Here is a 20,208-nt window from a genome sequence, read left to right on the forward strand (position 1 = left end):
AGAGAGAGAGAGGCTTCATAATTTCATGATTTTGTAGTACTGGGGCTTTCCATCTAGTTCAAACAAAATATTAAATGGTTTTTTTAGTACCATTCGTCTTGTAACCGTATAGAACATGCATATATACTATTATTACGAAAATGTGGGGGGGAAGAAGCAAGGAAGCTCTCTAAAGAGGCCTAATCACAGATTTGGCTCCTAGATCCAGCGTATACCTCATGATAATATAAAGGACTTTTAAAAGATTTTATTTTGTAATAATTATAAGGCCCTTTAAATGGACGAATAAAGATTAGTTGACCGTGGATCTTAAACTCATTTTTTTTTTGTCAAGCACAGTGGATCTTAAACTATTGATCTATAATGTCTATGTGACCAGAGCTGTCTCTAACTTAATAAAGGCCACAATCAAATTAAAATAAAATGACTGTTTTGGTAATAGTAAGACTTGAACCCATGCACTCATTCCAACTAACATAGACAAATGCCACTAGAATAAACACATTTTTTGGAAAACAAGGCCGAAAGTTGTATATAAAATACACAACATAAAATAAGGCCACAAACTCATGCTTCATGAGCTTGGCCTTTGGACCGGCTCTGTATGTGACTGAGACTTGCCGAAGTTAGATACGCTACTTATAGCTATAGGGGCCAAGTTCACTCGTATTTTGTGGGCAGTTGGAACTTAGAATATATTGACTTCTTAGAACGAGCCACGTGATGTTTATGAAGAAGAGAACCAGTAGAAGAAAGGAGTTTAGTCAATGAAGGAGACTACTGGAAATGGTCTAAAGGAGTCAGGAGAAGAGTAAGAGAACCTCTTGGAGAAAAGTAGAGGGTTCAATAATAAGTCAATAATAATAATAATGTTAAGTGATGTCGTTTTACATGATGTTTCCCTAAGCTAAGGTTGTATACTTGTTGTTGTATTAAAAGAAAGATCCCTCCTTAATAGGGTTTCTTTATCTAATGAATGAACAGTAATCATTTCCTTATCTCTTTCATGGGCCGCATAGGTCATTATCTCTGCTCAGCTCATTTCTCTATCTCCTTCTTGTCTTCTTATCTTCTCAGTTCTAACACCACGTTAAATTAAGGGAGCTGGGACTTGCCGACTAGCTCACGAGAAATTGTAGTCTAGTGAGTATTAAAAAAAACTATATATTTATAGGGTTTAATTAATTTCGGTAACCTAAAATATATATATCAGGGATCGAATAAACGTGCATATAAGTGAGCCAACGAAAACCCATAATTAAATCACATATCAACACATAAAAAGAAAGAAAAGCCAAATTGCTTCAAGATTCGATTCATACTCCTTAATTAGTCTTTTCCTCGATTCTTTCTCCAATCTTCTATTACAAAACAACACACATTTGTGCTTCAACAACAGAAAGAAACAAAATGCAGATGAATAACAACGAAGAACGACGACATAACACGGTACTGTCGTCGTTCCCTGGGAAAGGCATCATGAAAGCAACTGTTTTCATCGTCGTTTCTCTATTCATTTCAGCTGCCCTCTTAGACTTCTTGGGCTTTCACGACTTTGTGAGTTTTTATATCCAATAACTTTTAGATTTCCTTTTTTTTTTTCAATACAAATCTCAGTACGTAGCTAAATAAAGTATAACCGTTGACCTTCTCTCTTTCAGAATGTTCTTGCAGGTTCCAAGCTAATAACAAAGAAACACGAACCTATATTTCCATACCAATGCGACGCCGTACAGAACCAATCACATCAAACTCAGTATCATTACTACTATCAGAAGAATAATAGCGGCTCGAGATTAAATCCAAACCGTTCAAAACAACAATCCACGTGTCCTTCTTATTTCCGTTGGATCCACGAGGATCTACGGCCGTGGAAAGAAACGGGGATAACGAAAAGGATGGTCGAAGAAGCGAGCAGGACGGCGCATTTTAGATTGGTCATACGTAACGGGAAAGCGTACGTTAAGAGATATAGGAAGTCAATCCAAACACGAGACGATTTTACTCTGTGGGGAATCCTACAGTTGTTACGGAGGTACCCTGGGAGATTACCTGATCTCGACCTTATGTTCGACGCTGATGATCGTCCCGTCGTCCGATCTGATGACTTTATAGGTCAACCAGACAAGGAACCACCTCCAGTTTTCCGTTACTGTTCTGATGACGCCAGCTTGGACATTGTCTTCCCTGATTGGTCCTTCTGGGGCTGGTAAGCCAACCCAACCACATTACTGGGCTTATTTTTTTATTTTTAAGAAGACTATTAATATGGGCTTTTAATGGGCCAGGGCTGAAGTGAACGTGAAGCCATGGGATGAATCGCTCGAGGCGATAAAAGAAGGGAACAATATAACGCAATGGGAGGATCGCGTGGCGTACGCTTATTGGAGAGGCAATCCTTATGTTGATCCTACGAGAGGAGATCTTCTCAAGTGTAATGTTTCAGAACATGAAGAGTGGAATACTCGTCTCTATATTCAGGTTTTCCCAAATTTCAATTCCAAAAGATTATGACATAAATTAATAGTTATCTGAATTTGGATAATGGTTTTTAAGGATTGGGATAAGGAAACAAAAGAAGGATACAAGAACTCCAAACTAGAGAACCAGTGCACCCACAGGTAAAAAAGGAGTATTACTATACACGTTTAGTAATTTTAGGTATGAATATATACATGATTTGATTTTTCTAAGCATGGTTTTGGGGAATATGTAACAGATACAAGATATATATAGAAGGATGGGCATGGTCGGTTAGTGAGAAATACATAATGGCATGCGACTCAATGACATTATATGTAAAACCTAGATTCTACGATTTCTATATACGAGGAATGATGCCATTGCAACACTATTGGCCAATAAGAGACGACTCAAAGTGTACTTCTCTGAAATTCGCCGTACATTGGGGGAATACCCATGTGGACAAGGTCCATTTTTAACTAAAGATTTATTACATTTGACCTTTAAGTTCGATTTGTATCAAATTGACTCTTGTTTTTGTTGTTGTGTAGGCTCGTGAGATAGGAGAGATGGGGAGTAGATTTATAAGAGAGGAGGTGAATATGAAGTATGTGTATGACTACATGTTTCATTTACTCAAAGAGTATGCGAAGCTCTTGAAGTTTAAGCCTGAGATTCCTTTAGATGCCGAAGAGATCACGCCCGATAGTATGGGATGTGCCGCGACGGAACGGTGGAGAGATTTCATGGCTGAGTCTATGGTAACGTCTCCAAGTGAAGAATCCCCTTGTGGGATGCTTCCTCCTTATGACCCTCTAGTTTTACAAGAGGTTCTTGAGAGAAAAACTAATTTAACACGTCAAGTTGACTTATGGGAGGACCAATACTTTCAAGATCTTACCAAGAAGAACCCTTAATTTTTTTTTGTTGTAAATAGCAAAATCGAATTAAATTACGAGCTAGCTAGTTACAAACGAGATTTGATTGTAGAAAACAAACTATGATTTTCGTCGAACTCCTAATATTGATTTTGGTCTCCTAATTAAAGAATACATATAATTAATAAATTTAGTAAACATGTTAGATAAATTCGAAATGTTGGTTTAAACTTTACCTAATACCTAACAGTATCACACCAAAAAAAAACATACTAATATACTACCATGCGTAAGGAATGTATAAAGTCTTTCAAATTATGTAGTTAACGAGGGGTTGACCATCTTAAGCTTAGTATTACGGATTCCTATACCTTAATCATGTGTCGGTGATATTAGTTATAAATATAAATCGGGGCCTCGGTTTTACTTTTAATCCTGATAAAATGGGATTATTTTCAAAAAGATATAAAAAAAGAGTACTACTACATACTACATTACGAATTACGAGTGGAAGTATTGGCCGACTCCTTACCGTTCTGCGTTGTTAATTAACTTAGTTGCAACGAGTCTTAGTTAACTAAGAAAAGATTAAAATAAAATTAACATCGAACTATATTATATAAATGGTGAAAATAAAATAAAAAAATTAATTACGCAACGTTAGAGGCTGAAAGAGTTTGACTTAATTAAATATTAGGCTTCGTTCGCTTTAGTTCTCCGTAAAGTCTTCGTAAGTTCCGCACTAATCAGTGATCCTAATCCCATAAGCATAGGCTTAAACTTATCTTTGTGTATTGATCCAACCCCAAAATTTATTAATTTATTTAATTTCAACCTCATAAAGAGACCCGTGAGAAGTGAGCTATGTGTTCATCACCTTAAGACGCTAAATTTTGCTAGTCTTTTCTAGCTCTCTCTCTCTAGATCTTATTATCTTTCTTTTCGTCTTCTGTTCGATGGGAGAGAGCATACATGTGGCTCAATCCACAGGATATCATCATCAGAGACAACAAAGCCAAGTTGTGTCTAAATTAGCAAAGACATGGGTCACAACGACAATCTTCATCTTCGTTTTCTTCATCATCTTCTTTGGTGCTTCTATTTCTTGGTTGGATATGGTATACAATTTTATCTCTTTGTTAGGATATGGTAAAATGATGCATAAAATTATTTCAGGAATAATGCATCATTTTAGTTTTCATTAGTTAATTAATTATTTCAGGAATACAATTTTCAACCTCATTATTAATCCAATTATGTCGTGTATAAAAACAAATGACAATGTCATGTGAATGTACGTTTTTTTTTTTTCATTTGAACGCATTGATATATAATGCCCTATGATTCTTTAGTTTGTATTAGGTACCGAGAGTAGAATCCAAATATCGCCAATATCAACAAGAAACACCAATAAGAGAACTATCCCCAAGATCATCATCAAGATCCCATTAAACTGCACATCACTCAACAGTAACACCACACAAACATGTCCTTCAAACTATCCAACCAAGCTCGATCCAGAGATCTCTTCCTCGGAAACTTGTCCTGACTACTTCAAATGGATCCAACAAGACCTAAAGGTATGGGAAGGGACAGGAATCACAAGGGAAACACTAGAGAGAGCAAAACCAATTGCTCATTTCAGACTAGTGATAAAATCAGGGAGATTGTATGTTCAGAAGTATGATAAGGCATTCCAAACAAGAGATGTGTTCACTATTTGGGGGATTCTTCAGCTCATGAGAATGTATCCTGGTCAAGTCCCTGATCTTGAGCTTCTCTTCCTCTGCCATGACAAACCCGGTATCTGGAAAAGAGACTTTAGACAAGAGGACAACACCACGTGGCCTCCTCCGCCGTTGTTCCATTATTGTGGCCACCGTGATGCATACGACATCGTGTTCCCTGACTGGAGCTTTTGGGGTTGGTACGTAAGTGTTTTTAGAATCAAATCAAATATTTTTTCGGATTAGGAGCTCCCCTGATCTAACCAGTTATATATATACACTACATATAGCCAAATAAATAAATTTTTGTTGCAATTAATAATAGCAATTAATCATTAGGAATCAGTTAACTAATCCTTATGCCCCCAAAAAATATTAGATTTATTTTTATATAATTTATAGTAATTAAAAATGAATAAAAACTGAAAACTAAAGTTAGTAAGATTAATTATAGGCCGGAGGTGAACCTAAAGGAGTGGAACAAGTTATCAGAGGCGATAAAAGAAGGGAACAAAAAGGTAAAATGGGAAGATAGGGTTCCGTACGCGTACTGGAAAGGTAATCCTATGGTTTCTATTTCAAGAAGAAACTTTATGAAATGTAACTTTTCGGACGAGTATGATCCCATGGTTCGTCTCTATGTCCAGGTATATATCTCTATCTATCTATACCTGACTTAAAAAAAATTAATTTGTATTCAAACATGTTGGAAATTTTTATCGAGTTTAATTTCAAAAACTAACCGTAGATGAAAAAAACTTACTCATGAGATAAGTCAGGACCATAAGACGTTGATCATGTAAATGTCTACCAATTTTTTTAAGACGTCGACGTTGATCATGTAAATGTCTATCATTTTTTTTTTTAATCTAAAATAAAGAACATGTGATTTAATAGACATGGAGATTTGGATTACTTTCTCGTGTTTATTTCAGGACTGGAAAAGGGAGACTAGGGCAGGGTTCAAAGGATCAAAGTTAGAAGATCAATGCACCCACAGGTGTGTGTATATATATGTTTGCAATATGATCGATTTGAAAAAATTTAGTTGATTTTAGAATATATAGTACCGTTTTTGAGATATGGATATATGGTAATGAAGGTACAAGATTTATATAGAAGGGAATGCATGGTCGGTGAGCGAGAAGTACATATTAGCATGCGATAGCATGACTCTACTGATTAAACCAGAGTTTTATGATTTCTTCGGAAGAAGTATGATCCCACTGAAGCATTACTGGCCCATAAGACCTCACCATTGTGGTGATCTCAAGTTTGCTGTTGAATGGGGCAACAACAACACCGATAAGGTAACTAAACGATAGTATATGTCCAACACCGATCGATAACAGTTCTTTATCTTGCAATTATTATATTTTATATATTTCTTGCCATGATCTTATAAAATCGATATACATAGGCACAAGCAATTGGAAGAGAAGGAAGTGAGTACCTAATGAAGAGCCTAGAGATGAAGTATGTATATGACTACATGTTGTATGTTTTGCAAGGCTATGGTAAATTGATGAAGTTGGATGTGACAGTGCCTGAAAATGCCATGGAAGTTTGTTCGGAGACGATGGCTTGTCCGATCACTGACGGCGGACTGATTAGGCAGTGCATGGACGACTCGTTGGTCATGTCTCCGAGCGTCAAGGCGCCTTGTGATCTGCCACAACCTTATGATGACGATGAGATGAAGAGTTTTCTTGACAAACAAAAAAGAGCGGAGAGAGAGACTGGGAAGTGGACAGATGAGTATTGGGAAGTTCAAAACAAGATTTTTCAGCAGTAAACCTATATAACTGTGAGTCGTTAAATAATTAAAATGTTTGTTAATTGTCCAAATTTTAATTAGTTTGGTTTGGTTTAGCTTGTATCTAAATTAAGCAATAAAAGTGTGAACTAGATTTATCATTGATACAACATACAGATTATTATACCTCAATCACATGACATTGCACTGACAAGACTTTTTTTTGTTTTTTGGGTGAAATTGCACTGACAAGACTTGAAATACTAACCCGGTCCCCAGCCTGGTTTAATTATGTTAGCGTGGAAAATTATTAAAATGGATCTTGAAAAGTATTCAATTTACGAGTGCTGTAGAGCAGCAAAAGTGGTCGTCGTGTGACGTTTTATTCTTCTTTTTTCGCCTATGCGTTTTTATTAACTTAATTAGTTGCAAATCAAATGACTTTTAGTTCGTTAGTTACATATTACAAAAAAGGATATGGAACGTTACAAACGCGAGCTTGATCGATTCTAGTTTGTATATATAAGTAAGATGATGTGATTTTTGTTTTGGCATGAAGTGAAACTTTTCAACGTTAGTTAATTACGGAACTTATCATGTTATGTTAAGATAAGGTAGAAGAAACTAGTCCTCAGTTTGGTCTATCCTGCCAAAGTGCCAAACCTTTTTTTTTTCTCCAATATCTTGTCATAGAAATTTAACCTTTTTTCTCCAATATCTTATCAATTGAATTTTAAAAATTGATTTTTTTCCACTTTTTTTTTCCTTTCATAGAAATTTCAAACTTTTGGCCCATCTTGATCGCAACTCTCTTATGACTTATCTCATCTTTTATAGAAAATCTTCATAAGTATAGATTAACTATTTCAAAATATATTTGGCTCTTGAAAAAATGCATAATTTCGAATATCTCACCTTGCTGCTTAGTTATTATTAAGATCCCCCACGGGTTCCATGAGTCTATTTCATTTTTTAAAAAAGAACATAGGCAGAATTAGTTATCTCAAAATTAATAAAAACGAAATATAATATGATATATATGTAACAAGACTTAGGTGGTTTGACTTAATTAGGCGTGCACTGTGGTTCCCTTTCAAGCCTTCATGAAACAATTACTAAATATCATGTCATGATCATCGAATCGAACTTATAGTTACAGGCTGAAACCTTTTCTCTTATGCATCAAACTTAGAATCAGGCTAATATATATCCAAAATTCCTTTTTCTACCCTATAAAAGAGTCCTTGACCAGCTGTGAGCTCTGCATCACAAGTTTTTTCTTAATTTCTCTCTCTATTTCTTGTGTTCTTGTTGTAAATTTTGTTCGATGAGGGAAAACACGCACGTGGTTCAATCCACAGAAGATCATCATCATCAGAGACATCAAAACCCAATAACGAGTCTAAACTCTAAACTTGCAAAGACATGGGTCACCACCAAAGTCTTCATCTTCGTACTCTTCATCATCTTCCTTAGTGCCTCTGTCTCTTGGATGTATACGGTATAAATTTTTCTCTTTCTCATGATCTTTTTTTTTGGCTTAATACAAGTATAACACGTTAAAGAGAAAGATTAGGCTATGAAATAGTTAACACATATATTACTTGTGTATCTACTATTTGAACCATTTAAATAATTACATGCATATTTTGATACTTACAAAACTTTTTTTTATAAAAGTACTTCATACACTTTTCTATGGAAGTTGGATCTTTAATTATTTAACATGGTTTGTTAATAGTTTGTATTAGGTGAGAATCGATTCCAAGTAACATCATTATTCACAAGAAACACCAACAGAACCCCTACTACCACAACAACAAAAACAATTACAGATATTCCCAAGATCATCATCAAGATCCCATTGAACTGCACAGCACGTAACATCACCACAACACAGACATGTCCTTCAAATTACCCAACCAAGTTCGAACCAGCGATCTCTTCCTCGGAGACATGTCCTGACTACTTCAGGTGGATCCATCGAGACTTAAAGGTATGGCAAAAGACAGGGATCACAAGGGAAACACTAGAGAAAGCAAGACCGAATGCTCACTTCAGGGTAGTGATAAAGTCAGGGAGATTATACGTTCATCAATACGAGAAAGCATTTCAAACAAGAGATGTGTTCACAATCTGGGGTATACTTCAGCTTCTAAGGATGTATCCTGGTCAAATCCCTGATCTTGAGCTTCTCTTCCTCTGCCATGATAGACCCGCCATTTGGAAAAGAGACTTTAAGAAAAAAAGTAAAGACAGGTGGCCTCCTCCGCCGTTGTTTCACTACTGTGGTCACCGTGATGCCTACGACATCGTTTTCCCTGATTGGAGCTTCTGGGGATGGTATGACCATTCTTTAATTTGGTCAATATATAACGCAGATGACCCGTAAGGCCGTAACAAACAAGTGATGTAAACATTGACTTCTTTTGTTTTCCTTTTAACTATTTTTGTAGGCCAGAGCTAAATATCAAGGAGTGGAATAAGTTATCTGTGGCACTAAAAGAAGGGAACAAAAGGGTGAAATGGGAAGACAGAGATCCGTACGCTTATTGGAAAGGAAACCCTCATGTTTCTCCTATAAGAGGAGATCTTATGAGATGGAACTTCTCCGACAAGTATGATCCTATGGTTCGTCTCTATGTCCAGGTATTATATATATATCTCTACATGTCCACCAATTCCAACATCTTCCCCATATATATATACAAGTTTCAATATGTGTTTAACTTTGAAACTAACTATGAAACTTGAAATTGATGACTTTACACGCATTCTCTAATAATGAGTTTTATTTCATAACATGTACTTGTGAATAGTGATCTATATAGACTAGGACTTCATAATTCATTGTTGTCTAGGATTGGAGGAGTGAGATAGAGGCAGGGTTTAGAGGATCAAACCTTGAAGATCAATGCACTCACAGGTACGTATGCAGAATACATTCAATAGATAACTTTATACTTTAATTTGTTTGCTTGTTATATTAAAAATTTAATAAACATTGTTGGATTTGAATATGGACATTTAGATATAAGATCTACATAGAAGGAAACGCGTGGTCAGTGAGCGAAAAGTATATACTTTCGTGTGACAGTATGACTCTATTGGTTAAACCAGAGTACTACGATTTTTTTATTCGAAGTATGGTTCCAATGAAGCACTTCTGGCCCATTAGACCAAACAACAAATGTGGTGACCTCAAATTCGCAGTGGAATGGGGTAATAACAACACGGAAAAGGTAAGCAATAATTATCTAAATATAAAATCAAAATAGTTTTAAATTCAAGTAAATCACTATCACCACTCGGTTAGTTTTTTCGCAGTTCTATGTCGACTCATAATTATTTTGTGATGGTTTTAATCTCTGTATATACAGGCACAAATCATAGGGAGACAAGGAAGTGAGTACATGATGAAGAACCTAGAGATGAAGTATGTGTATGATTACATGTTGTATGTGTTGCAAGGCTATGGAAAACTGATGAAGTTGGATGTGACCGTGCCTGAAAATGCTACAGAAGTATGTTCTGAGACGATGGCTTGTCCAATCACTGATGGTGGTCTGATCAGGCAGTGCATGGACGACTCCTTGGTTATGTCTCCGAGCGTTAAGGCTGCATGCGATTTGCCTCCTCCTTATAGAGATTATGAGCTCAAGAAGCTTCTTAAAAAACAAGTAAGTGCGGAAAGAAAAGTTGAGAAGTGGACCGATGAGTACTGGAACTTGAGAGGTCCAAAATAAGATTGATTTATTCAATAGTGAAAGTATAGCTGTAAGTCTGATTTAATTTGTATGGAAAATATTAAAGATAATCCAATTTAGCCAACTGACTTATATAATGTGTGTTGTATCTTTTTTTCTCATATACTATTGAGTATTGACATGCATATTTTCAAATTTGAACTAGGATTATGACATGGGGCAACATTAGACCAGTATAAATATTGTTTAAATTAAGGAGATAATTGGTTTAATAATGGCATCTAATCAATTCTTAACTATGATTTACTAGTAAATCGGCATTAGTAAATAACTAAATATATGTGTTAAGAATTGATTAGATGCAGATATTATTAACAAGTTAACATGTACTGAAAATAATTTATGATTCTTGAGATTATAATAAGTGTTAAAGACGATTTGCATCCTATTTAGTGTATTGGCAAATCTATATTTCCCGGAAATATGCAGATATTATTAACATGTATGTAAATAAATGTACTAAAATATTTTTAAAAGAAAATAATAATATAAATATGGAAGTTATATTAATTGGTGAATATCATATATGACATTACTGTATTGCCAATAAAGTTAAGATATATGTATACTTGTTATTCTAAAATGTAATATACTAAATACTAATGTTTCAATACATCAAATTACAACAAATGTAATCAAATCTCTTCTTTAAAATGGGTTTTCCGATCCACTGGGTAAATTAAACAAAGTCATCTGAATCAGACAGTAACTATGAAGATGAACAACAAAATTTTTAATCAGAAGGCAAGAACATATCATCAAAAACAGAGTTCCCATTCGAAATTAGCCATCATCACTATCTTCATCATCGTCTTCATCCTCATGCTCGGTGCTTGGATGGATATGGTACTAACTACACTAAGACTCTTTTTCTCATTTCTTTTGTCATTTTAGTCATGCACATATATATTGACTTTTGACTATTTATTATATAGTTTGTAATAATATGTAAGAGTATAATCCACATGAACATGATGACGACATCAATATCGACATTTACAAACACAAACATCACGTACCCATTAAACTGCAACACCACACAAACGTGTCCAAGAAACTACCCAGACAGATTCAAACCAGCAAATATCTCGTCCTCGGAAACTTGTCCTGACTACTTCAGATGGATCCAACAAGACCTAAAAGTGTGGGAAGAGACAGGGATCACAAGGGAAACACTAGAGAGTGCAAAACCAAAGGCTCACTTCAGGCTAGTGATAAAGTCAGGGAGATTGTATGTTGATCAGTACGAGAAGGCTTATGAGTCAAGAGATGTGTTCACAATCTGGGGGATACTTCAGCTTCTAAGAATGTATCCTGGCCAAGTCCCTGATCTTGAGCTTCTCTTCTTCTGCGATGATAAACCCGCTATTTGGAAACGAGACTTTAGGCAAGCAGAACCAAATGCCACGTGGCCTCCTTCGCCGCTGTTTCAGTATTGTGGTAACCGTGAAGCATACGGCATCGTTTTCCCTGATTGGAGCTTCTGGGGCTGGTACGTATAGTATGTGTTTTGTTTATATTCTTTTATAATTTATCTAAATTATGATTTACGTATTAGTTTAATATGTTTTCAGATACTTTTTTTTTTTGGTTATGCTTTTTGCGAATATCTAAAGGCCGGAGGTGAATATAAAGGAGTGGACTAAATTATCTGTGGCGATTAAAGAAGCCAACAAAAGGGTTAAATGGAAGGACAGAGTTCCATATGCTTATTGGAAAGGGAACCCTCTGGTTTCCCTAAGAAGAATGAACTTTATGAAATGTAATTTTTCCGATAAGTATGATCCCATGGTTCGTCTCTATGAGCAGGTATATAACCCATTTATTGTCAGCATCGAGTTTAAGTTATAAAATTTGTGGATAGTTCTATATATATCCTAAAAAGCATGCATGATAGTAAATCATGACTTTACGAAAAATTAAATCTGATATGTAATTGTAATGGCGGTTTCAGAATTGGGAGAAGGAAAGACAGATAGGGTTCCCAAGTTCTAACTTAGAAGACCAATGCACCCATAGGTAATATATGCAGTGACTATCTATTTAATAGTACTATTCATGTTTAGACTAATTTTTGGATAATTATAAACTTTTTTGGGGCTTTGAATTTGGACATTTAAGGTACAAGATTTACATAGAAGGTCGAGCATGGTCGGTGAGCAAAAAATATATATTAGCATGTGACAGTATGACTCTACTGATTAAAGCAAAGTATTACGATTTTTTCGCAAGAGGTATGATTCCATTAGAACATTATTGGCCCATTAAATCTCACGAGAACTGTGGTGATCTCAAGTTCGCCGTGGAATGGGGTAACAACAACACTGACAAGGTAAGCAACATATAGTGTCCAAGATTTTTAATTATACTTGTTTAAATCATGGATGCATCTTATAAATCTATATATAGGCGCAAGCTATAGGGAGACAAGGAAGTGAATACATTATGAAGAGACTAGAGATGAAGTATGTGTATGATTACATGTTGTATGTGTTGCAAGGCTACGGGAAACTAATGAAGTTGGATGTGACTGTGCCTAAAAATGCAACCGAAGTGTGTTCAGAGACGATGGCTTGTCCGATCACTGACGGTGGTCTGACTAGGCAGTGCATGGACAACTCGTTGGTTATGTCTCCCAGCGTCAAGTTGGCTTGTGACTTGCCGCCGCCTTATGGAGATGATGAGCTCAAGAGGTTTTATGAGAAACAAGATAGTGCGGAGAGAAAGGTTGAAAAGTGGGGCAATGAGTATTGGGAAGTCAAAAACAAGACACTTCAACAAAGATAGTATGTATAAATCTTACCCGGGAGTCACTGGTATACTAGCGAACACTTTAAACTAGAGTTCTTTAGAACAGAGTTATTTGAAATCTTGGCGGTGAAACAGAATTAGTTAACAAGTTTTGTTCTCCTATTCGGTATTCGGTATATCGAATATTAAGGTTTTAAAACTTTATAAGTCAGTCGTTTTGATATACTATATTACTTTTAGCAAAGTTAGTCGTATAACACCAACTATATTTTATCAAAATTAATATGGTATATATGTATATCAGTATTTTTTTGGTCAACTATCATTATTGGTTTAGACGTCCTGTTTTCACATATAATATAGATAATTTAAACAATGCAAGAATAATAACCAGAACCTTATTTTGTTGTTGCTGCCTAACTCAATATCAACAAATAAAATAACTACAACTTACAAGTTAAAGAAAAAACATTGAATAATTGACCCCCAAAAAATGAATAAAGAAGGACTAATGAGACATAGCGACTTCAACATATGTACGCCCAAATAAGAGACTTGAGGCCTCCTAATATGCGGACACGAAAACAGAGTAAATCGTAGACGATTACATTACGAGTATATATAGTAAACAGCCAAGTATATATAAATTCTATAAATTCTATAAATTGGGTTGAGTTTTTTAAACAAATTTCATGTTAACAAAAAAAAATCTGATCATATGTAGTTTTCAAATAACCGATAAAAATACGCCATATATTTAGAAAAAATTACCATGCAGTTTCGCTAATTTTGGTTCGAAAGATGACTCAACATGATTAGCGTCACGATTAAGCTTGTACATTACCTCCCAGTGGCCACTCCCATGACCCAATCTGACTTGTTGGCAACTAATGTTTTTAGTTATTAATATCAAAATTTTAAAATAAGTCTTATGATTAGCGTCACGTTTAGTAACAGATAAGCGCGTTGGATAATCATATAATTAATTAATTAAACATGGTCAACGTTTAATTACATTACAATTTTCCCGAAAAAACATTTGCCTAGTTGCCTTCTAAGACAAGTCTCCACGATCTCATTAGTATAGAAGAAACTTTCAAAAACCCTCTGCTCTGTTTTTCTTAACAAGTCAATCAATTTTTTCTAGAAGTAAAAAATATGAGTAATCTGAAACTTGGCGTTGAAGTCATAAGCGCGAGGCTAAAACCTAGAGATGACTATGGCGGTGTTAATGCTTTCGTCGAGCTACGATTTGACGATCAGAAAGTCAAAACCTCGACTAAGATCGACGACTCGAGTCCAGTTTGGAACGAGAAGTTCTTCTTCAACATCTCTGAAACAGAGGATTTGTCAAATCTGTTTCTTGAGGCTTACGTTTACAATAAAACCAGCAGCATAACAAAATCATGTCTAGGTAAGATTCGAATCTTGGGAACTGCGTTTTTACCGTACTCGGAAGCTGTTGGATGGCCTTACCCTCTTGAGAAAGAGAAATGGAGCATGTTCTCTTTTGCAGCCGCCAGCGGAGGTGAGCTAGCTCTCAAAGTGTTCGTCACTGATAACCCCTCTCCCAAGGTACCGAATGTAATCCCTCCAACTCCAAATAAGATTCCTTCTAAGACAACGCACAGAGTCCACAACATCCCTAAAACGGAGAAGAGTAAATCAAGCCCACGAGGAGATCAGAAACCATCTCAACCGCAACCGTCTGAACCACAACGGCCTCAACCGCCACCGGTTATGGAATCTTCTCGGTTTCAAGAACCGAGGTTTGGTTCTCTGATACCTACAACTATGGGATTTAATCCGAATCCACCGGACTATTCAATCAAACAGACGAATCCGGTTCTCGGAGGAGGCAGACGAGCAAGACCAAGTGCTCATGATCTCGTGGAGCCAATGGAGTTTCTCTTCATCAAAATCGTGAAAGCTAGAGATCTTCCACGAATGGACAAAACCGGAAGCCTAGATCCGTACATCGAAGTCAAACTCGGAAACTTTACTGCCAAAACAAAACATTTCGAGAAGAATCAAAACCCGGTTTGGAACGAAGTCTTTGCTTTCTCCAAATCCGATCAACAATCTAATGTTCTTGACGTCATCGTCATGGACAAAGACGTGATCAAAGACGATTTCGTCGGTTTAATCCAGTTTGATCTCAATGAGATTCCTACACGTGTCGCACCAGACAGTCCTTTAGCCCCTGAGTGGTACAGAGTCAACCACGAGAGAGGAGGCGACGTTATGTTAGCTGTTTGGTTTGGTACTCAAGCAGACGAAGCGTTCTCAGACGCGACATACTCAGACGCTTTAAACGCTGTTAACAAATCGAGTTTGCGTTCTAAAGTCTATCATTCTCCTAGGCTTTGGTATCTCCGTGTTAACGTCATCGAGGCACAAGACCTAGTTATCGTACCAGACCGGTTTCCAAATCCATCTGTCAAAATCAAGTTAGGTATCCAAGTGGTACGAACCAAACCGAGTCACTCGCTGAATCCGAGATGGAACGAAGAGTTCACGCTCGTCGCGGCTGAACCGTTTGAAGATCTGATCATCTCTATTGAAGACCGAGTCGCGGTTAACCGAGAGGAAACGCTGGGAGAAGTACATATACCGTTCGGTTCAATTAGTAGACGGATTGACGATAACCGGACAGTGCCTGACCAATGGTTTAGTCTTAAGAGTGAGAACCAGAGAAGAGTCAGATTCGCCACAACTAGGCTTCATCTAAATGTTTGTCTAGAAGGAGGCTACCACGTTCTTGATGAGTCTACTTACTACAGCAGCGATTTCAGACCGTCGATGAAAGAGTTGCTGAGTCATAAGCAGCCGTCGATTGGTGTTCTTGAATTAGGTATCTTGAGAATTGAAGGTTTGAGTTTAAGCCAAGAAACTGGGAAGAAAGAGACCGTGGATGCTTACTGTGTGGCTAAGTATGGAACCAAATGGGTAAGGACTCGTACCATAACGAACTGTTTTAACCCGCGGTTCAACGAGCAGTACACATGGGAGGTTTACGAACCAGCAACAGTAATCACAATAGGCGTGTTCGATAACAATCAGTTAAACGGTAGTAACAAAGGAGATGGGAAGATTGGGAAGATCAGAGTTAGAATCTCGACACTCGAATCCGGAAGAATCTACACTAATTCGTATCCGCTTCTTGTTCTTCGACCTTCAGGTGTAAAGAAGATGGGGGAACTGCATTTGGCGATTAGGTTTTCTTGCTCTTCCTATATTCAGATGCTAGTTCAATACTGGAAACCACTTCTTCCCAAAATGCATTATGCACGACCGTTAAAAGTCGTGCAACAGGAGATTCTTAGGCAGCACGCTGTTAACTTAGTGGCGGCTAGGTTAAGTAGAGCAGAGCCGCCACTTAGAAAAGAAGTGGTGGAATATATTTCGGATTCGAATTCGCATTTTTGGAGCATGAGAAAGAGTCGTGCAAATCTCTTTAGGTTGAGTTCGGTTTTCTCATGTTTACTAGGAACGGGAGAGTGGTTTCAAGATATCTGCAGGTGGAAGAAACCTCTAGCGAGTACAGCTATACATGTAGTCTACTTTGTGTTAGTGTGTTCACCAGAGATGATTCTTCCGGTGATGTGTTTTTGCTTGTTCATGGTTGCGGTGTGGAACTACAGGTTACGTCCGAGACAACCTCCACACATGGACACAAGAATTTCATTTGCAGACAACATCCATCCAGAAGAACTTAATGAAGAGTTTGATACCTTTCCTTATTCGTCTCAAGACCCCGGGATTGTAAAAATGAGGTATGAGCGGTTGAGGAGTATAGCGAGTAGAGCTCAAACGGTTGTGGGAGATATAGCAGGTCAGGGAGAAAGAGTTCATGCTCTGTTAAGCTGGAGAGATCCAAGAGCGACTTCAATGTTCATGGTGCTGTGTTTTGTTTCTTCTGTGGTTTTGTATGTTGTGCCGTTTAAGGTTTTTGTTCTTCTCACCGGACTATACATCATGAGACATCCAAGATTCAGGGGAAAGACACCTCCTGGATTGGTTAATTTCTTTCGGAGGCTTCCTGCTAAAACAGATTGTATGCTCTAGAATGCAAATACATATTAAGAAACAATCGAAACTTTTTTTCATGTTCATCACAAGTCAAGAAACCAAATCGATTAATTGAAAGCTCGAAAACACGCAAGAATCCCTAAAATTACTAATAATAGTCTTTGCTTTTCCTAAACAACCAAATAGACTTTTTTTTTTTAAGGGAGGTTAGCTCAAGTTTAAATCTTCTTCTTCTTCTTCTTCTTCTTCTTCTCCTAGATTCAATGCTTATATATACATGAATCATCCACGCATAAGATCAATGTCCATATGGGCGTGATGCATATCCATTGACCTTGAACCGGTTGACCACATGCCTACAGGGGTCTGAACAAGGTTTTGACTTTGCTGAGGAACAGGAGGTGACGTTGCTGCTGTGTTCTCATTGTTGTCCAAAGCACCAGTATCTTGGACATCTTCAGAAGTTTCTTCTCGTTTTTTAACCTTCCCTTTTGGAGTTGCCCAAATGAAGCTCCCAACGATGACCTTTTCAAGGAGGCAACAAAACACAGGTTTTAAAAGATGATATCTAAATTCATGTAATAAAATATGAATTTCACAAGCGCATGTCACCTGAACAGAACTTGCTGCTATTAGAGGACCTCCAATTCCACCACCAATGACACGACCATCAGGGCTAGCAAGTGAGACCGCTAGACTTCCAGTGCGGTTTGGGTAGTCATTGTCAGTTGTGTTCAGATAAGATGTTGAGAGAGATATGAGCTCAAAACGACCCTAGAGATTATATAAATTACAATCCAACATGAGTAATGTTTTGTCTCTTCTAAATGAAGATATAATGTGAGAATTAGATAAACAAACCTCGTATGTAATAGTTCCATGGGATGGTGGTGGCTGAAGAAGAGTTGCAGTAGAGACAGCACCACTAGCGGATAAGACACATATCGCTCTTGGACCTTGATGTGAGAAAGATATAACCTTTGATGCAATGTCCTGACAACAACAAAAAGAGTGTGATTATCTCAAGAACTATATAAGAAAGATTAAAAAGAGCACAAGACCAGGATAAGACAGGAGAGACATACTTCACCAACGGAGACTACAATTACGTGCGGTGTGAAGCTCATTCCAGACGATGAAGGCATCATATCACCTTCCAAAATAAATCAAAACAAACGCAATATGTGAAAACAGAGTTTAAGAGAAAGAGAAACAAATGCAATAACAGAGTTTAAGAGAAAGGCTAAGGCATAATTAAAAAAGATTATATTTTGAATTCAGCAATTAGACATTATAAAATTCTCCAGCTTTAACTAATCCTTAAAAGAGCCAATAACTGTTGGGATTAGCTATAATAACGTCCCACCTATATATATAAACTTCAACTAAGCTTAAAACTTCCCACCATATTCAGAGCCAATGTCCTTCTCCGAAAACTACATCTAATCAATAAAAAGAAGAAGCAAAGATGAGATCTTTTTACCAATGGAAGATGGCCGGTGCTTTCTACCGGAGCCAGGAGGTCTTCCACGGCCACGTTTGTTAGAGTTTGGAGAAACATTGGAGACTGAAGGAGACAATGCCAAAGAAACAGAACCATCTTGTCCATATTTTCTAGGCCGTCCTCTCTTGCGTTTCACAGAAGTGTCACCCGAAGGAGGAGGAGGAGCAACCGCAGCTCCTACCGTTGCTGAAGAATCAGCAGGAGAAGACTCAACTGGTAAAGGAGGAGACACGAATCCAGAAGAGCCACCACCAGGGTTTGGGTTTGGGTTTGGGTTTGACCCAAAAGGAGAGTTGGAATTGGAGAAATGGTGAAACCCTTGTGATCCATGAAACGACGGTTGAGTCTGTTGAGGAGGAGGACCTGAACCGGGTATTCCTCTTTGGATATAGTAAGAACCCGACCCGGATAACGCCATTGCTTCTCTTCGATCCATAAGCTTACCAAAAAAGACTCTGACTTTAACTTAGTAAAAATTCGTTGGGGACCCTTAAAGGTTCGAACTTTGTGGCTTACTGGACTACTAACTAATAGGGGCAGGCAGAGAGAAACTTATTTTTTAAAATTTTCTTCTGAAAAAAATGGATAAGAACAGAACAAAATCAGAATCTTAAGGGTTCGATAGACTTTAAAAAGATACTACAAACTTACAGAGTAAGGCAACATGCAACTGAAAAAATCCCTAACTGGGGGTTTTATGTAGCTTTAGTATCAAGCTTCATAAAATCTCAAGATGAAACTAGATCCAGAAAGGAAAAGGAACAATCTTTAATCTTCTTCATTCTCTTATTCTCTCTTCAAGAAGCTTTCTCAACCATCAACAATGGTGAGAAGGAAAAGAGGGTTCTTTGGGTTTTGGTTCCTAGGGTTCTTCTTTTCTCTCTTTCTTCTGTGTAGGAATGTGATGTTGCTTTTTTTTTTTTTGCTTTACTGAGGGGGTGACAGAGGGAAACAGAAACAAACAAAATAAAAATATCCAATCAGATCTCTTCTTCAAAGAGTTGAAAAGCATTTACTGTGGATGGATTTACACAATACAATGGTATTATAGTATATGATTTTCAAATTCGAATTTTTTTTTAATTTTTTTGGATGTCTGACTTTGACTTGTAAATCTCTTTAATAAGGACTTCTACTTTTCTAGCATCTAGCAAAAATTTAGGAGGTACCCCCCACCCATAACATCATCATCTTTGTGTGTGTGTGTTGGCTTCATTCATCAAACGCTATAGATTAGGTCGCGTGCATCAAACGAAGCATTGGGAATGAGAGAGTGAAACTCACACTCTTGAATTGGAGAGTGAAAAAGGAAAGTGATGTGATGTAGTAG

General features: G+C 37.0%; 5 protein-coding genes and 1 pseudogene across 7 annotated transcripts; 5 read left to right on the forward strand and 1 right to left on the reverse strand.

The window, feature by feature from the left end:
• Positions 1–1,148: 1,148 nt before the first annotated feature.
• On the forward strand, positions 1,149–3,505 carry LOC104788415 (uncharacterized). Of its 2 annotated transcripts, none has more exons than XM_010514160.3 (6): positions 1,149–1,557; positions 1,662–2,209; positions 2,289–2,481; positions 2,557–2,621; positions 2,720–2,930; positions 3,015–3,505. In XM_010514160.3, the coding sequence occupies exons 1-6, from the start codon at positions 1,411–1,413 to the stop codon at positions 3,378–3,380; spliced, it is 1,530 nt and encodes a 509-aa protein (XP_010512462.2). In that variant the 5' UTR covers positions 1,149–1,410; the 3' UTR covers positions 3,381–3,505. The 2 variants fall into 2 exon arrangements, with proteins under 2 accessions (XP_010512462.2, XP_087308304.1); XM_087452178.1 differs by having other exon boundaries at positions 2,297–2,481.
• A 554-nt stretch (positions 3,506–4,059) lies between these two features.
• LOC104788416 (uncharacterized) lies at positions 4,060–6,985 on the forward strand. Its single transcript, XM_010514161.2, has 6 exons — positions 4,060–4,459; positions 4,694–5,268; positions 5,523–5,715; positions 6,004–6,068; positions 6,171–6,378; positions 6,489–6,985. The coding sequence occupies exons 1-6, from the start codon at positions 4,298–4,300 to the stop codon at positions 6,861–6,863; spliced, it is 1,578 nt and encodes a 525-aa protein (XP_010512463.1). The 5' UTR covers positions 4,060–4,297; the 3' UTR covers positions 6,864–6,985.
• A 799-nt stretch (positions 6,986–7,784) lies between these two features.
• LOC104788417 (uncharacterized) lies at positions 7,785–10,668 on the forward strand. Its single transcript, XM_010514162.3, has 6 exons — positions 7,785–8,325; positions 8,566–9,167; positions 9,281–9,473; positions 9,686–9,750; positions 9,856–10,066; positions 10,205–10,668. Exons 1-6 carry the CDS (start codon positions 8,152–8,154, stop codon positions 10,568–10,570), a joined length of 1,611 nt encoding a protein of 536 aa, XP_010512464.1. The 5' UTR covers positions 7,785–8,151; the 3' UTR covers positions 10,571–10,668.
• Positions 10,669–11,270: 602 nt separating this feature from the next.
• On the forward strand, positions 11,271–13,676 carry LOC104788418 (uncharacterized). Its single transcript, XM_010514163.2, has 6 exons — positions 11,271–11,437; positions 11,527–12,083; positions 12,208–12,400; positions 12,546–12,610; positions 12,713–12,923; positions 13,001–13,676. Exons 1-6 carry the CDS (start codon positions 11,303–11,305, stop codon positions 13,376–13,378), a joined length of 1,539 nt encoding a protein of 512 aa, XP_010512465.2. The 5' UTR covers positions 11,271–11,302; the 3' UTR covers positions 13,379–13,676.
• An 823-nt stretch (positions 13,677–14,499) lies between these two features.
• LOC104788419 (multiple C2 domain and transmembrane region protein 8 pseudogene) lies at positions 14,500–17,457 on the forward strand (annotated as a pseudogene). Its single transcript, XR_015558316.1, has one exon. The product of XR_015558316.1 is annotated as a multiple C2 domain and transmembrane region protein 8 pseudogene (transcript).
• LOC104788420 (AT-hook motif nuclear-localized protein 11-like) lies at positions 17,403–20,079 on the reverse strand. Its single transcript, XM_010514165.3, has 5 exons — positions 18,858–20,079; positions 18,460–18,527; positions 18,236–18,367; positions 17,987–18,148; positions 17,403–17,899 (listed from the first exon to the last, which is right to left on the reverse strand). Exons 1-5 carry the CDS (start codon positions 19,312–19,314, stop codon positions 17,657–17,659), a joined length of 1,062 nt encoding a protein of 353 aa, XP_010512467.1. The 5' UTR covers positions 19,315–20,079; the 3' UTR covers positions 17,403–17,656.
• Positions 20,080–20,208: the final 129 nt, after the last annotated feature.

Source organism: Camelina sativa, chromosome 5 (genome assembly GCF_030686135.1).
Source record: "Camelina sativa cultivar CO46 ecotype springtype chromosome 5, ASM3068613v1".
In the NCBI taxonomy this organism is placed as follows: Eukaryota; Viridiplantae; Streptophyta; class Magnoliopsida; order Brassicales; family Brassicaceae; genus Camelina; species Camelina sativa.

Excerpts from the sequence above, each read along its gene's own strand:
- LOC104788417 (XM_010514162.3), top strand. The coding sequence starts at position 8,152 with ATGAGGGAAAACACGCACGTGGTTCAATCCACAGAAGATCATCATCAT. Across the intron at positions 8,326-8,565 it reads CTGTCTCTTGGATGTATACG|TTTGTATTAGGTGAGAATCG; the intron begins GTATAAATTTTT and ends GTTTGTTAATAG. Across the intron at positions 10,067-10,204 it reads GTAATAACAACACGGAAAAG|GCACAAATCATAGGGAGACA; the intron begins GTAAGCAATAAT and ends CTGTATATACAG.
- LOC104788418 (XM_010514163.2), top strand. The coding sequence starts at position 11,303 with ATGAAGATGAACAACAAAATTTTTAATCAGAAGGCAAGAACATATCAT. Across the intron at positions 11,438-11,526 it reads TCGGTGCTTGGATGGATATG|TTTGTAATAATATGTAAGAG; the intron begins GTACTAACTACA and ends TTTATTATATAG. Across the intron at positions 12,611-12,712 it reads GAAGACCAATGCACCCATAG|GTACAAGATTTACATAGAAG; the intron begins GTAATATATGCA and ends TGGACATTTAAG.
- LOC104788420 (XM_010514165.3), bottom strand. The coding sequence starts at position 19,314 with ATGGATCGAAGAGAAGCAATGGCGTTATCCGGGTCGGGTTCTTACTAT. Across the intron at positions 18,528-18,857 it reads GCACCGGCCATCTTCCATTG|GTGATATGATGCCTTCATCG; the intron begins GTAAAAAGATCT and ends TTATTTTGGAAG. Across the intron at positions 18,149-18,235 it reads ATGGAACTATTACATACGAG|GGTCGTTTTGAGCTCATATC; the intron begins GTTTGTTTATCT and ends TATAATCTCTAG.
- LOC104788415 (XM_010514160.3), top strand. The coding sequence starts at position 1,411 with ATGCAGATGAATAACAACGAAGAACGACGACATAACACGGTACTGTCG. Across the intron at positions 1,558-1,661 it reads TCTTGGGCTTTCACGACTTT|AATGTTCTTGCAGGTTCCAA; the intron begins GTGAGTTTTTAT and ends TCTCTCTTTCAG. Across the intron at positions 2,622-2,719 it reads GAGAACCAGTGCACCCACAG|ATACAAGATATATATAGAAG; the intron begins GTAAAAAAGGAG and ends AATATGTAACAG.
- LOC104788416 (XM_010514161.2), top strand. The coding sequence starts at position 4,298 with ATGGGAGAGAGCATACATGTGGCTCAATCCACAGGATATCATCATCAG. Across the intron at positions 4,460-4,693 it reads CTATTTCTTGGTTGGATATG|TTTGTATTAGGTACCGAGAG; the intron begins GTATACAATTTT and ends ATGATTCTTTAG. Across the intron at positions 5,716-6,003 it reads TGGTTCGTCTCTATGTCCAG|GACTGGAAAAGGGAGACTAG; the intron begins GTATATATCTCT and ends TGTTTATTTCAG.